Here is a 14,705-nt window from a genome sequence, read left to right on the forward strand (position 1 = left end):
TAAAGGTAGGGAAGTGACAAGGTGGCAGAGAGAACCCAGAGAAAATAGAGCAATCCTAAATGTATGCCTGGACCATTCCTAGGGCTAGCCTTCCCCAAGGAGAGCATCTTCTGTCACTCATCCTGCTTAAGATTTGTCTGAGACTAAGGGAGATCCCCTGGAGAAGGAGATGGGAATCCTCTCCAGTATTCTTGCCTGGGAGATCCCATGGACAGAGGAACCTGGCGGGCTACAGTTGTTGGGGTCGCAGAGTCGGACACAACTTCACAACTAAACAGCAGCCGCGAGGAAGTTTATCTTATTGCTATTGGGCCACAGAATAGAAGAGTAGAGGCAGACGAGCCCTAAAGAGGTGGAAGAGTACTAATGAAATCAGAGGGCCAGCTTTGTCAAGACCAGAGAAAAGGAATGTATTGGGCAGAACATGTTTTCCCCTGCTTCTAGAAACAGCCACCCTTGGTGCCTGCCTGGAGAATCCTGAAACTCCTGTAGGAGAATGCTGGTGTTTGCTGCTGTTTCACCATGTTCTCAGTGCCTGGTACACACACACTTGGACATTGACTGTTTTATGAACACATGAAGGGGGCTTGGTGATCAACCTGTGTCATCTTTGGTATAGACCTGCGTGTCCAGAGCCCTTGATCAAACCACTGCCTTTGTCCCTGTCCAGCTTTCAGTTAGCTCATGAAAGTAAAACCTACCCTGTCGGGGAAACCTATCAGGGATCTGAATATCATTCTCCTCTATTTCCAGAGGGGGATGAGAATGGATTACATAGAGGTTTAACAAAGACAAACAGGGGCATGTATACCAGTTCTTTGGGCCCTGGTCTGGACACCTTGGAAGCTATGATGAAAGCTCTGTATGCTCTTTTCAGAGAAGTTTGCATATGTGCAGAGGTTGATTTATACTTTGCCAGCTCTCTGAGGGATGTCCTTTTACCTGATATTAACCTGGAATTAGAGGAAGAATTAACATCCAGTGAGAGCGATAATGGAGGGCCGGGGTTCTCAAAGTGTGGTGTTAGGAACTTGTTGAAAACACACATTTTTGGGTCCTCCCCCAGAAACTTGGGTTGGGACTCAGCTGTTTGTGTTTTAACAAGCTTTCCAGATGATTCTGCTATATCTCAGGAAGACTTCTCCAGTTAAACTTGTACTCCCTTGTGGTGCTCGCTGTGCCTCATGCCTCCCATCCTGCCATCCTCTTGTTGTAGCAGTACTCTGTTCCTCCTAGGCTATGTCCTGCCCAGCCACGTGACTGAGGAGATGCTGTGGGAGTGCAAGCAGCTCGGGGCTCACTCCCCTTCCACCTTGCTGACCACCCTCATGTTCTTTAACACCAAGTAAGTGTTCCAGAGGCTCCATGCTTAGCCAGTGCTAGCATCTGCCCAGTGAAGAGGGTAGAAACTATCCAGATGGACTTCTGAGATCCTTTGACATGCTTGAGAGCCTTTGGGCTAGTGAAGCCCTCCACCCCACTTGGCTACATTTTGTGTGGTGACCAGTAAGGCAGACAGCCTTGCCAGGTCCCTACCATCAGTCCTTATGAGACTCCTCCACTGGAGAGTGTATTTGGGTGTGGGCCTGCCCAGATTGTGGGAATGTGGGCAGCAGCTCCTCTGAAGCACCGATGGCGGAGGGTAAGTCATGGTCTCCTCCTGGCACCCCTCCCTTTGCCTTGCTTTCGCTTGTGGTGCAGATACTTCCTGTTGAAGACAGTGGACCAGCACATGAAGCTGGCCTTCTCCAAGGTCTTACGACAGACAAAGAAGAACCCCTCTAATCCCAAGGATAAAAGCACGAGTATTCGGTACCTGAAGGCACTTGGGATACACCAGACTGGCCAGAAAGGTAGGGAAGGAGGCAGGGGTTGCAGAAACAGGTGCTACTAGTTCTGCCCAGCCCTCGTGCCTGGGGGGCTAGTGACGAGTGTCACTAGGGGATTTGCAGATAGGAATGCTCCCTTCCCTTCTCCCCAGTCACTGACGTCAAACTCTTCTAGAAGCAGAGATGCCCCAGAAATGATAGCTGCCTTTTCCTTTCATATTCACCGCCCATGCCTCATACCCTTTTCCTTCCCGGTATTTCCTAGTTGGGATGGCTGAAAGCCTGAGGTTCCTAATCTGAGCCTAAGTAAAGGCAGTCTGATGCCCTGTCTGTGGTGGGGGGTATGTTTTATAGTTACAGATGACATGTATGCAGAGCAGACGGAAAATCCAGAGAACCCACTGAGATGCCCAATCAAGCTCTACGATTTCTACCTCTTTAAATGGTGAGGAAGCTGAGTGTGACTGGGGGTGTGGGTGTGGGTATGTGCACGCCTGTGTGTGTGTGCATGTGTGTATCTGCGTGTGGGTGTGTGTGCACACACGTGCTCACAGAAGCATTCTCAGTTCCCAGGCTAAGTAACAGCAGATTTCAAAAGGCTAAATATAGAAGCACACTTACTGGTTTTCCCAAAGCATGTGCCCAGGGCTGCTCCCTGCTGGTCCACTTTAGTGGAGAGGGGGTGAAGGTGAAGGGGGGAAGGTACAGAGAGGCTGCCTCTGTCACATAGTGAACATATAGCCCTGTTTTCCTGGTCTTGACCTTTGGTCACTACACCATAGGTCTAGGGGAGATCCTCTTCCTGGCTTTTGCTCTTTCTTGCTTCTGCAGTTGGGCATATCATCCTCACAACACTGCCAGCAGATCTTTCAACATGGTAGGTCTTACTGTGTTACTTAGATGAAAACCTTCAGTGATTTCCTTTTATTCTACAAAGAAAGACAGTAATCCTAATTACTGCCCTAATTACCACAGGGCCTTTCATGCACGCTCCCTTGCTAACCTCTTGTCCTCATAGCTCTTGGCTCTCTAGTCACACTGCTTTTCTCTACTGAAGGGTATCTTACTCTCCCTTCCTCAAGACCTGTGCACAGAATTTTTCCCTGTTGGGCTTACCATGCCACCCCCAACGTTTGGTCAGTTAGCTCCTATTCATCCTATCCGTTCTTCCTAAAAGAACTTTATTAGAGAAGTATTTCCAGATTGCCTACCTGTTCCCTCTGGCTGTTTCTTCTGTAGCCCTTACCACTGCTTGTTATTTTGTCTTTATGTAACTGTTTTGATTGCTGTCTGTCTCCCCTCTTACCTGTAACTACACTTCATTATATGGGAACTCTTCGGTCTTATTCACTTCTTTTAACATCAGCACCTAGTGCAGGCCTGGCACACAGTAGCCCTTGATAAACTTTGAATCAGTGGATGAATAACTGTTAGAGGATGGCATATGCTACAGCACAACATTGGGGGTGGGTGTGAGTCCAGGTAGAGGCCACAGCATCACAGCAAGCTGAGAAGTCAGATAGATAAAGTTGAGAAATGAATGGATGGGGTAGAGGAAACAGCATAAGCAAAGACTTGGAGATAGGTGGTGAAACTGGTTCAGCGTCAGATATGGCTGGACTCAAGTAGCTGAGCCAGGGGAGGCCTCATCAGAAGACTCAGCGTGCGAGGTGGGGAGCAGAAAGTAAGGACATCTTAGAGGTAGTGTGCCCTGGCTGCGTGGAGCTTAGGAGTTATGCCACCATTCTTTCCAGAACTTCCCATCTTTTGTAGATAGCATCTGTCCAGGAGGTTCAAGGTGGGAAGGTTGAGATTATGACACTTTTACCCAGCTTTTTACCCATATATTCTCCAGCCCCCAGAGTGTGAAAGGCCGGAATGACACCTTTTACCTGACGCCCGAGCCGGTGGTGGCCCCCAACAGCCCGATCTGGTACTCAGTCCAGCCTATCAGCAGAGAGCAGATGGGGCAGATGCTGACTCGGATCCTGGTGATACGAGAAATTCAGGAGGCCATTGCAGTGGCCAGCGCCAGCACCATGCACTGAGAGACCCCTCAGCCATGGTGCATGGGAGACCATCCAGGAAAAAAACGGACAGACTTTCACACTAAAGAAGAGGCCTCCATTTTTTTTCTTTTCTTTTTTATTGGTATAGTTATGAAGCCTTTCAGACTGCTTCTGTTTCAAATGTAAAAGGAAACTTTGCCCCCTTGTGCATCTTCATAAACCTGCTGTGGGGACTCCTCAGCCCATAGGGGCTCAGGGTTTCCTGAGAGCCAGATGTCCTGCAAAGTTGCTGGCTGACTTTTTTGTGTGTGTGTGGGGCTTGAGGAAAGGGCTTGGACTGTTAGGAGAAATGTGGCCCCTTCCTTTCCTCCAGAAAGATGGAATTAATGATGGATGGACCTTCCAGGGAATCTCCCCAGCTGGCTTCCTCTCTGACTGGCAGACTTCGCTGACCACGGGGGAGCCACGGTCTTTTCTTTCTTTATGCTCAGACACAAACCTAGCATCTTAATGGAAGGAAAATGAGGGGAACTTCAATTATGATTTATTAAAGACAATTTCTATTACACCCTCCTTTATGACAAGTGACATTTTAGATGTTAAAGTAAAAACTTTACCATGCCTTTTTTTCCCCCCTACTCCGGCCTAACACTGAGGCCTTAAACCTGAGGCTTCTGTGCCTGATGGAATTCTTGTAACATACACTTGTGTATCATATAAAGATACCACTCTGTTTCTCTTATGTATTCTTAATCTAGTTGTTTATTAAGAATGACAAGCACGTCTTTTCAACATGCTAGTGAACAACGCCTCTTTATTTGGGAAGAGTCTGGCGGGACAGTGGAAGCCAAGCCTTGCCTGTTAATTGCTCAGGGCAAGGTCCTCCGGGAGGGGGTTGCGACGGGAAACATTCGAACTCCCCGGCGACTCGGTTAGGGCGTACTGTGCGCATGCGCTCCCCCCGCCAGCCCCGCCCTAGAGGCCAATGGGCTCCGCCTTTGCGTGCTGCGTCCTGACGTAAGCGACGCGCATGGCGCAGTGACGATATCGGTGAGTTTATATTCGCGCGGCCCAGAAGACAGAGGCCTCTGCGGTGCAGTCCTCGGAGACACGCGGCTTTTCCCCGCCTAGCCATGGCCGACTACCTGATTAGCGGGGGCACGTCTTACGTGCCGGACGACGGGCTCACGGCACAGCAGCTGTTCAACTGCGGGGACGGCCTCACCTACAAGTGCGGGCCTCGCGGGCTCACCTGGGCAAGGAGAGGGGCGGCGTGCTAGGGAGGCCGGGTGGGGCCTCCACTGAGCCCGCTTAGGTTGGGCGTGGGGGGAGGGTTCCAGAAATTCCCCACTGGTATCTGAGGTTTGGTTTGACAGGTCTGAAGCGGGCGGGATGGAGAAGGCATCTTGGTAGCGCCCGGGATTTCCAGCCTAGGAACTCCGTTCTCTGGGCACATGGAGTTGTCAGTTGGCCAGGGGTGCTGATGACAGCTGGTGGCAGAAAAGGTCCCCGGTCTCCATCTCTGTCTTGTTCTCTACTTCTGCCTTGCTTGTGATATTCGGTTTAGATCATTGCCCTTTCTGCTCAAACGCCTTCAGAGATGATCTGTGAGGATGGCATCGCAGGCTGCCGTAAGCCTAACCCTTATTCCCAATTCCCCTCCCATAGTGACTTTCTCATTCTCCCCGGGTACATCGACTTCACTGCAGACCAAGTGGTGAGTATGGACAGGAGCAGGATCCTGAGTGTCAGGGTTGGATAAGGTGCTGCTATCCCCTCTCGGCTACCTCAGTAGATTGTGTTTGGGGGTGGATGCCTATGGAAGGGTTTTACTGGCATGCAGGTCATACAGAGCACCTGTTTTGTGGGGAACATGGTACTGCCTTGAGGTATATGAAGTGCTGTTGCACATTAGTCTGTTTTATTTCTTTAGGACCTGACCTCTGCTCTAACTAAAAAGATCACTCTGAAGACCCCACTGGTTTCCTCACCCATGGACACAGTCACAGAGGCTGGGATGGCCATAGCAATGGCGGTGAGCACTACAGTGTGAGGGCAGAAGCAGGGGCCACATCTGTCTTTCCCAGAGGCATACAATCATGATACAGTTTTTTGGTCACTTTTTCCCTGTTTTCTTTCTGTGTATCCTGCAGCTTACGGGTGGTATTGGCTTCATTCATCACAATTGTACACCAGAATTCCAGGCCAATGAAGTTCGGAAAGTGAAGGTCAGAACGGCGAGGATCATGATCATGAGTTCCTGGGAATTTCACGGTGGTGGAGTGGGGTGGGGATGGGTGATCTATTCTGCTCACTTTTTTCTCACTGTGGGGGTTCATTTCCTGAGGAGGAGCCTGAGACTTTGTGTCTTACAGCTGCAGAAGAGGACCACGTGGACAGTGCCTACAGTCCACTCATGTTTCCTAGCTCTGGGTTTGAAGTGTTTGTGTGATTGTGATTTGATCCTGTGGCACTGCCAAAGGGGGAGTTGGCACAGATCCCAGGCTTCAGACCAAGAGCTGGATGAAAATGGTTCAGAAGTACCTTTTTTTACCACCCTTTCCAGAAATATGAGCAGGGATTCATCACAGACCCTGTGGTCCTCAGTCCCAGGGATCGCGTGAGGGATGTGTTTGAAGCCAAGGCCCGGCATGGGTTCTGTGGTATCCCCATCACTGACACAGGCCGGATGGGAAGCCACCTGGTGGGCATCATCTCCTCAAGGGACATTGATTTTCTCAAGGAGGAAGAGCATGACCGGCTTTTGGGAGAGGTGGGTAATAGCACATCCAAAGCCTGACAGCCCAGGGCTAAAGATTAGAGGCTTCTATTCTGGTGCCCAAGTGGCATCTCTGAGGGCGCTAGTGTTCAGGAAGGACGAATGCTCAAGTTTCTGACCCTTTAATAGGACTCCTGCATCCCTTCTCCACCAAAAGCTTTGAATCTGCCAAAATGTTTGCAGGCATACCCCAGTTTTTTGCCACTCCCAGAGGGGGCCAGTGTTCAAGGACGAACTTAAGCCTCTTCTTTGTCATTGCTTTGGTATGGCTCTTTCTCTGTAATGTGCTCCATGTACCTGGTGTCGTTTCTACTAAACTCTTTCTCTTGCCAATAGACAGACTGTTGTGTTTACTTGACGAGGGTAGGCTGGATGCAGGTGTCTAAACATGGTGGTGTTTGGAGCCTCACCCTTGAGTTAGGGCAAGGTCTGTTGCGAGACTTGATCTCTTAATGTCCCTCCTCATAACTCTCCTTTCTCATAGATCATGACAAAGAGGGAAGACTTGGTGGTAGCCCCTGCAGGCATCACATTGAAAGAAGCAAATGAAATTCTGCAGCGTAGCAAGAAGGGTGAGTCCTCGAGGTAGGAAGGGTTTAGGAACCAAAGACCAATGTCCTGATTTATGTCTTGCCTACCCTCAGGAAAGTTACCCATTGTAAATGAAAATGATGAGCTGGTGGCCATCATTGCCCGGACAGACCTGAAGAAAAACCGAGATTACCCACTGGCCTCCAAAGATGCCAAGAAGCAGCTGCTGTGTGGAGCAGCCATTGGCACTCATGAGGATGACAAGTATCGGCTAGACTTGCTGTCCCAGGCCGGTGTGGACGTAGTGGTTTTGGTGAGCTGCAGCCCAGGCAAGGTGGGGTGGTAGGAGCAGCTGCCATACCAGTCTCACTGGGGCTACATTTCTGTCCCAGGATTCTTCCCAAGGAAACTCCATCTTCCAGATCAACATGATCAAGTACATCAAAGAGAAATACCCCAGTATCCAAGTCATTGGAGGGAATGGTGAGATAAGAGGGGGCACTGATGTATGTGGGGCGAGAGTTGGGGAGCTAGGTCCCATGTAGACCTTCACATGAGCCTTTCCCTGTTTCTCCCTATAGTGGTCACGGCTGCTCAGGCCAAGAACCTCATTGATGCTGGCGTAGATGCCCTGCGGGTGGGAATGGGCAGTGGCTCCATCTGCATCACTCAGGAAGGTAAGAAAATGCTTTGGCAAGGGCCTCAAAGACCAGGCTTTAGCAGGGCCCTTAGCCCCACATGCCTCAGAGCCAAGTGCTCTTTTGGGAGCTACAGAGTCCAACAGTAGGGGCAGCCCCAGGGCCACACAGGCCCCTTGGATGGGTAACAGCAAGACAAGCTCTCGTCCTTCACCTGCCACTTCCCCCGCCTGGCCTCCTCGCTCCTGCTCCGTGCCCTCTCTAAACTCTGGTCTATTTGTTTTATTTAGCGGCTCCCAAGATCCCTCCAGACATAAAGTCCCACAGCCCCAAATGCCCTTCTACTGTCACGGGCTGCTATAGTAAGTCCGGCCCGGCCCACTGGCCCGGCCCAGCTGCCCACTGCCCGGCTGCTTGGTTGACTGTAGCTGTAGCTCCCGGGGTTTGTGGTGCTGACGGGTGGGCAAGGCAGAGTGAATGACAGACCATGGTTTTGGGAGCTGCTCAAGAACACAGCTCCCTCCTCTTCTTGGGTGTTTATAGGGCAGGCCCTTCTCCAGGTAGGCCCTGCTCTGCCCACATCTTCTGCAGTAGGCACAGCTTCAGGACCAACTCTGGGCTTCCCTTTCCACACAACCACTGCTCTGATCTTGCCTGAGCAGCCCACCATGCAGGGAGCAAGGGGTGGGTCTCTGGGTACTAACTGCACGGTGACCCCTACCCCATCTGATACCAGTTGGGTGGGGCTTTCCCGGCTGCGGACTGCACGTGCCTGAGGCTGCCCTGGGCCATGCACACATGCACGCGCACATGCCAAGGGTGAGTGGAGGCCATCACAGCTATTTGTATTATTTAAGGCAGACGGGGCAGCAGCCATCCCAGGCAAGACTTTTCTCAACCAGGCTGGTGCAGGTGGAGCTGAGAGCTCCTGGATGCTGATTTGTGGCACCAGAGCCTCTTGTCTGTCCCCACTAACTCCAGCCCTCCATTCGTCCTCCATGTCTTAACAGTGCTGGCCTGCGGGCGGCCCCAAGCAACAGCTGTTTACAAGGTGTCAGAATATGCGCGGCGTTTTGGTGTTCCTGTCATTGCTGACGGAGGAATCCAAAATGTGGGCCATATTGCCAAAGCTTTGGCCCTTGGAGCCTCCACAGGTGAGACCCAACACTCAGGAAGCCTGGTGGGACTCCTTTGCTAATGCCATTCAGGGTCTTCCCCCAGCACTCCTTCTGTCCATAGTTATGATGGGCTCCCTCCTGGCTGCTACCACTGAGGCCCCTGGCGAGTACTTCTTCTCTGATGGAATTCGGCTAAAGAAGTACCGTGGTATGGGTTCTCTCGATGCCATGGACAAGCATCTCAGCAGCCAGAATCGATATTTCAGGTGGGACAGGCAGTTCAGTTACCCCTTGCTAATCTTGCACCAGCATCATCATCCGTGTTTTGACTTTACCCATGTTTCCCTGGCTCTCCCTGCAGTGAAGCAGACAAAATCAAGGTGGCCCAGGGGGTGTCTGGGGCTGTTCAGGATAAAGGATCCATCCATAAGTTTGTTCCCTACCTGATTGCTGGCATCCAGCACTCCTGCCAGGATATTGGTGCCAAGAGTCTGACCCAAGTTCGGTAAGCTTAGGGAGCTAGGACCTTGGGTAGCGGGGCTGGCCCAGGGCCAGCTGTCCACATCTGACATCTGCCCCTCTTCAGAGCCATGATGTATTCTGGGGAGCTCAAGTTTGAGAAGAGAACATCCTCAGCCCAGGTGGAAGGTGGTGTCCACAGCCTCCATTCGTAAGTGGCAACCCTGTCTACTCCTCTGTCCTTGGGATAGAGGTCTCTCCCCTGCCTCCATCCTCATGCCCTCATTTCACAGCTGGTTCTTCTGCCTACAGGTATGAGAAGCGTCTTTTCTGAAAAGCAATTATACAGCACATCCCGTCGATTTTTCAATAAAAGTTTGAAAAAAAGTGATGCCTGATCTTTGAGGTCAACAAGCAGGTGGGGCTCTGCAGCTGCTGCTGTCACAGACACACAAACACACAATACTGTCCTTCCACAGAAGGCCTCTGGCCTTGAGATAAGGATGCTCTAAGGAGCTGGAAGTGGGGGTTGCTAACTAGATTCAAAAGCTCCTCCTAGGGTAACTCAAAAGGCAGTTCAGATCAGCTCTAGCCCCCAAGAGTTTGGTCTCACACTGAGAATCTGACTGTGGGTATTTACAAAGGGTCATGGAAAAGTCCATGGGGCTTTGGACTGGCATCCACAGGACCTCCTGCTAGCCCAAAGTTTGGCCACATGGGACCAGGTTTAGACCCACATATGTTCTCTCAACCTTCCCTGATGGCTTAGTTGGTAAAGAGTCTGCCTGCAATGTGGAAGACCCAGGTTCTATCCCTGGGTGGGGAAGATCCCCTGGAGAAGGAAATGACAACCCGCTCCAGTATTCTTGCCTGGAGAATTCCATAGACAGAGGAGCCTGGTGGGCTGCAGTCCATGGGGTCACAAAGAGTTGGACACGACTAAGTGACTAACACTTTCACTTTTCATGTATTCTCTAATGTAAGTCTCTAAGGGACATCACGGAGGAAGCACAGAGGTCCCCTCAAATCTGTATGTGAGCAAATAGATAGACCTACAGTTTGGAACAGGTGCCTGTATTGCCCCCTGGCCTCTCAGAGGCCAAGCCATGACCCCCTGGTTCGTTCACAACCCCCTCCAAGAACCCATTGAGCCAACAGCTCCTGGCCAGCAACACAGCTAGTAGACAATCAGACAAGCAGCTTAAGTTATTAATTTGCTGGTAAGCAAAACAAGTCTTACAGTGCCAAAGGGGAGGGGCTAGTAAAAGCTCGGCATCGCTGCATTCTGCAGAAGGTGACAAGGCCCTCCTGGACAAGTCGGGTTAAGTTCTGGTTGTTCATTCTGCAGCTTGGGCCTGAGATGTGAGTGCAGTCCCTCCAGGTGGGGGAATGAGAGCAGCTCCTGTCACTCGGCCTTCATGACAGAGGAAGTTGAAAGTGGCACAGGCATTGGGCTGCAAAGAGAAAGCTAGCGTCAGCAGGGCCAGGGCTCGGCCTGGGCTCCCCCTCTACGATCCCCAGTCCCGGACGTACTGTATCCTGCACCTCCACCGCGATGCCCCTCTGCCTCATGGCTCGCAGCACGTGGGGCTGCAGCCGCTCAGTCCGGTCTCCAGTGCCCACCACAACAATCTCTAGGAAAGGATAGGCTCGGCTAGTCTACAACCAGCTCGGTCGAGAGGGTGCCTTTCTGGGGCTCAGCACTTCAGCCCTCCCCTCCTTCAATACCTATCCGGGGCTCCAGCATCCAAAAGAGAGAGAAGCTTTCCTCGGTGATGTCCTGGTAGGAACCTACCTGTGTGGGGAGGCGGCAAGTTAAATATAAGCCCACGTAGGTTTTCCCAGAGACCCTGTACCTGCTCCAGAGCGGGATGAAAGAAAAGCCAGGTTTGCTAGGGACAGGCAGGCCCGTGACTCGGGCTCTCGGTTTCCTCATTGTAGGGAAGCGCTCACGTTCCACTGCACCACCGACTGTGGGAGGAGCGCGCAGGGTCCAAACACGCGATTCCCGTTGACCACGAAGCCGCGGCTGCTGTAGCTGTCGATGTACATGGCGAGCGGGGACTCGCGCTGCAGCAGTGAGATGCGCGTCCGTTGATACAGCTCGTCATCCGCTGGCGTGAGCCGATGTCCCCGCCGCGGGGCCCTGCGGAGAGGTACTGTCAGGGGGCCGGGAATGGCCGGCCGTGGGGCGGGTGGTCAGGGACACCGCGTCCGGGCTCACCATGGCAGCTCCGAGGGCGGACTGCGAAGCGCGGGTCGCGCGCGGTACAGGTTCCGAAGCACAAACGCTGCGGCCATGGCGGACCGGCGCGCAGGGAGGCTAGCGCAGGGTCAACGGGGTCGCGGCGTCCCCCAGCCCAGCGCGGCTGCAGCGCCCCCAGCGTCGCGGAGGACGCCGCGCGGCTCGGCCGGCCCTGCGCGGGAGAAGGGAGGGAGCGGGCCAGGGCCCTCGGTCCCAGGAGAGGCCGCGTACCCCAGCGCGGCTCCGGTGTCAGCACCTGCCGTCCTCCCCGCCCCGGGTGCCCGCAGGCTGCCCTGGGGGAGCCGGACACCTGGAGGCGCGGCGGGCCGCAGGGCACTGCCTGGCCCCCAGCTCTCAGCCATTACGCCGAGCTCCCAGGGCCGGGGGAGGGCGGCCGAGCACCTGTTGGAGTCGCGCACACCTGGCCTGGGCGTGGCGCCCGCCCACAACCCCCAGCCTCTAATCTCGGCTTTAGAGCTTCGGGTTCCGAGGGCGGGGCGGGCAGCTCAGGTTTCCGTCGCTCGCCCCCCGAGTCCCGCCCCTCCCTAACCGTCACCCGCGCGACCGTTGGCGTCGCGGCCGCGAGTCGCACGGGGCGGGGCTGCGCCTGGATTGGCCTCTCCGGAGCCCGAGGGGGCGTGGCTGGGGGTTTCGCCTTAAAATGGCTCCAACTCTGCCCCCGGAGCAAGCGGAAGGGGACGCGTTGGTCGGGAACTTTAAGCTGCTCGTCGTGACTACCGGGCCAGACCGGACCAGACGGTGAAGTAGACAGTGGCTGGAGCCTCGTCCTGTTGTCGCGCACTTCGCTCGCGCTCCGAGAATCCCGTGCCCCGCGTCTTGAGCCGAATCAGAAGGCCTACTGGCGTGAGAATCGCTGGCGCCCGCGCAGGTTCCAGCATCTCCGCGCGCCCACCGTGTGTTGGCCTCAGGGGCACGTTGCCGCGTCTCCTACCCGCTGGGCCGGGCTGGCGGGAGGCTCGGCACAACCAAGGACGGTCGCAATGGGTTTCCGGGAGTTCCGTCGCTGCAGTGCGGGCCCACTGGGCCTCTAGCGCTCCGGGTACTGGCAGCGTCACCGGACAAAGGGCCCTGGGTGCGGGGGAGTCCCCGAGGAGGGTTTACTTCCTCTCCGACCCCACGGGCGCGCTTCCCTCTTGGCTGATCCCGAAGCCCGCCCCACCGCCGTCACTACAGTGGCCCTGACGGCGTGGGACCAACAGGGCTAACTGTACCCTGCGGATCTAATCCGAATCGAGACCTTATCCCAGGGAAGGCCCCCCCACCACACCTGTTGTGTGGGGGCCTAGGTGAGCGGCTTTTTCCCATTCGTCTTGGTTTCACCGTCTACTCCTGGGTCCGCCTCCTGGGATAGGAATGGGGGTTTTGATTTTCCTAGGGAGAAGGATAATCCTCTCAAACTGCCCTCCCGCCCTCCCCGCCCCGCCATGGCTGGACAGCGGGCAACGGAATCCCAAAAGCAGCTGTTGTCTCCAGAGCATTCCAGCTGCGCTTGGATTTCGTTCCCTGCTCTCCTGCCTGAGCAGCGTCCTGACTCAGGTGGGGTGGGCTAGCCCCCGACCCCCAGACATACTTTATTGGGTCGCTCTGGTTTCCGTCTCTTTCTCAGGTGTGCCCTCAGGCTGGAACTGACAGGCGTAGACGTCAGAGAACCGAGGCGGTGGCCACCTTTGGAGCCCGAGATAGCATTGGCAAGGGAGGGAGGACCCAGGGCCTCCGGATAGGGCTGTAGTGGCGGTGAGTCCCACAGGGCCGCCTCAGCCCGCAGCTCGCTAAAGATAGCCCTTCACTTCCTGGGGTAAAACCACCCTCAACGGTCTTAATGCACTTAGAGTAGCTGAAGTCCCCAGCTTGGCCTCCAGACCCCTAGTCCTGTTAGCAGCCATCCCCTGGTCTTGCTCACGAGGCATGGAAAGCGCTTTGGAATGACACGATCACTCCCGTTGAGTGGGCACCCAAGAAGCCATCGGGAATGTCGTGTCCGCCCAGTGCTCTTTCGGAGCTTCCCAGGGGGCCTTGCAGCCCTAGCCCAGAAGGGGTTCTTGCCAGGCTTTTCCTGCCCCTCGGTTCCTCTATATTCTGAGCTCTGTTTACTCACTGCTCCAGGGCAGAGATCAGGGGGTTGTCAGTGCTCTGCTGCACAGTGCTCTAGTGCCTCACGTTCCATCCCTATTAAGAAAAGAGAGAACAAGGGTTAAGTGAAGACATTGAGCAGCCCTGATGGGAAAGAGGAAAGAGCTGGTAGAGGAATTGGACGCTCAGAAAAGTGTTCTTCAGCTGGGTCTTTTCAGGTCACATTGCTTATTTGACCCACAATGGCTGGTAGTCTAAACCAGGAAATGGGAGGGTCCTTGTTACAGTACAACAGGTTAAAGGAGAGCATTAAAAGCTTCTGGAAACTATTATGATGGTTCTAATTATTCAAGATTCAAGAGAAGAAAAACGGCAATTCTATCAGAGTGGACACATTAGGAGTAAGACAACCCCTATCTCAAAGGAGGGAATGCTTGCAAATAACCTGAAACTGAAGACCACAAATTCCCTTTAAAATGTGACTTTTTTCAGTAGGTCATGAACGTGGCTTTTATATTACCTGCCCTATTTCAGAATCCACTTGTAACTTTAGGCGTTTTGATCATGTGTGCTTAGTCACTAGTCGTGTCCGACTCTTTGTGACCCCATGGACTGTGGCCCGCCAGCTCCGCTGTCCATGGGGATTCTCCACGCAAGAGAACGAGTGGATTGCTATTTCCTTCCCCATTGATCATGTGTACATGGAGGAAATGAAACGTTATACAAATACATAAATGTAAGAGAGACAACCTTGCCTGGGCCCCACCGGATTGCGTGGATTCTTTCCCTTGTTGCTACTGCGGGCAACAGCGACAGAGCCCTAAGTCCGGAGTAGACCCCGAGATTTCTTACCCTAGTCCGGACCAGTCAGGTGGACCACGCGGCGTAGGGGAGTGAGCGCAACTGTCCACTGTCCACTCAGGAGTCCCTGCCAGTTCCCCGCCCCAACCAATTGGCCTTCCCGGAAATCCCGCCTCGACGTTTTGTTTCCGGTCCCGCCTGCCCC

The 14,705-nt window shown here is 53.8% G+C and overlaps 3 protein-coding genes across 7 annotated transcripts in view; 2 read left to right on the top strand and 1 right to left on the bottom strand.

The window, feature by feature from the left end:
* QRICH1 (glutamine rich 1) overlaps positions 1–4,630 on the top strand; it is a 42,269-nt gene extending 37,639 nt beyond the window's left edge. For all 4 annotated transcript variants that reach the window (XM_061397567.1, XM_061397569.1, XM_061397568.1 and 1 more), the window contains 4 exons: positions 1,237–1,345; positions 1,702–1,853; positions 2,184–2,274; positions 3,685–4,630. In XM_061397567.1, coding sequence (XP_061253551.1) covers positions 1,237–1,345; positions 1,702–1,853; positions 2,184–2,274; positions 3,685–3,877 — 545 coding nt within the window. In that variant the 3' untranslated portion in view covers positions 3,878–4,630. The remainder of the gene's footprint in view (positions 1–1,236; positions 1,346–1,701; positions 1,854–2,183; positions 2,275–3,684) is intronic.
* Positions 4,631–4,870: 240 nt separating this feature from the next.
* On the top strand, positions 4,871–10,683 carry IMPDH2 (inosine monophosphate dehydrogenase 2). Of its 2 annotated transcripts, XM_061397582.1 has the most exons (15): positions 4,895–5,069; positions 5,507–5,555; positions 5,772–5,873; positions 5,992–6,066; positions 6,405–6,611; positions 7,102–7,189; positions 7,262–7,461; positions 7,541–7,631; positions 7,730–7,825; positions 8,077–8,148; positions 8,797–8,940; positions 9,026–9,170; positions 9,266–9,409; positions 9,491–9,574; positions 9,676–10,683. In XM_061397582.1, exons 1-15 carry the CDS (start codon positions 4,972–4,974, stop codon positions 9,695–9,697), a joined length of 1,617 nt encoding a protein of 538 aa, XP_061253566.1. In that variant the 5' UTR covers positions 4,895–4,971; the 3' UTR covers positions 9,698–10,683. The 2 variants fall into 2 exon arrangements, with proteins under 2 accessions (XP_061253567.1, XP_061253566.1); XM_061397583.1 differs by lacking the exon at positions 8,077–8,148 and having other exon boundaries at positions 4,871–5,069.
* On the bottom strand, positions 10,550–11,671 carry NDUFAF3 (NADH:ubiquinone oxidoreductase complex assembly factor 3). The gene is made up of 5 exons (XM_061397608.1): positions 11,588–11,671; positions 11,317–11,509; positions 11,092–11,158; positions 10,897–10,997; positions 10,550–10,817 (listed from the first exon to the last, which is right to left on the bottom strand). Exons 1-5 carry the CDS (start codon positions 11,662–11,664, stop codon positions 10,701–10,703), a joined length of 555 nt encoding a protein of 184 aa, XP_061253592.1. The 5' UTR covers positions 11,665–11,671; the 3' UTR covers positions 10,550–10,700.
* Positions 11,672–14,705: the final 3,034 nt, after the last annotated feature.

Source organism: Bos javanicus, chromosome 22, assembly GCF_032452875.1.
Source record: "Bos javanicus breed banteng chromosome 22, ARS-OSU_banteng_1.0, whole genome shotgun sequence".
NCBI lineage: Eukaryota > Metazoa > Chordata > Mammalia > Artiodactyla > Bovidae > Bos > Bos javanicus.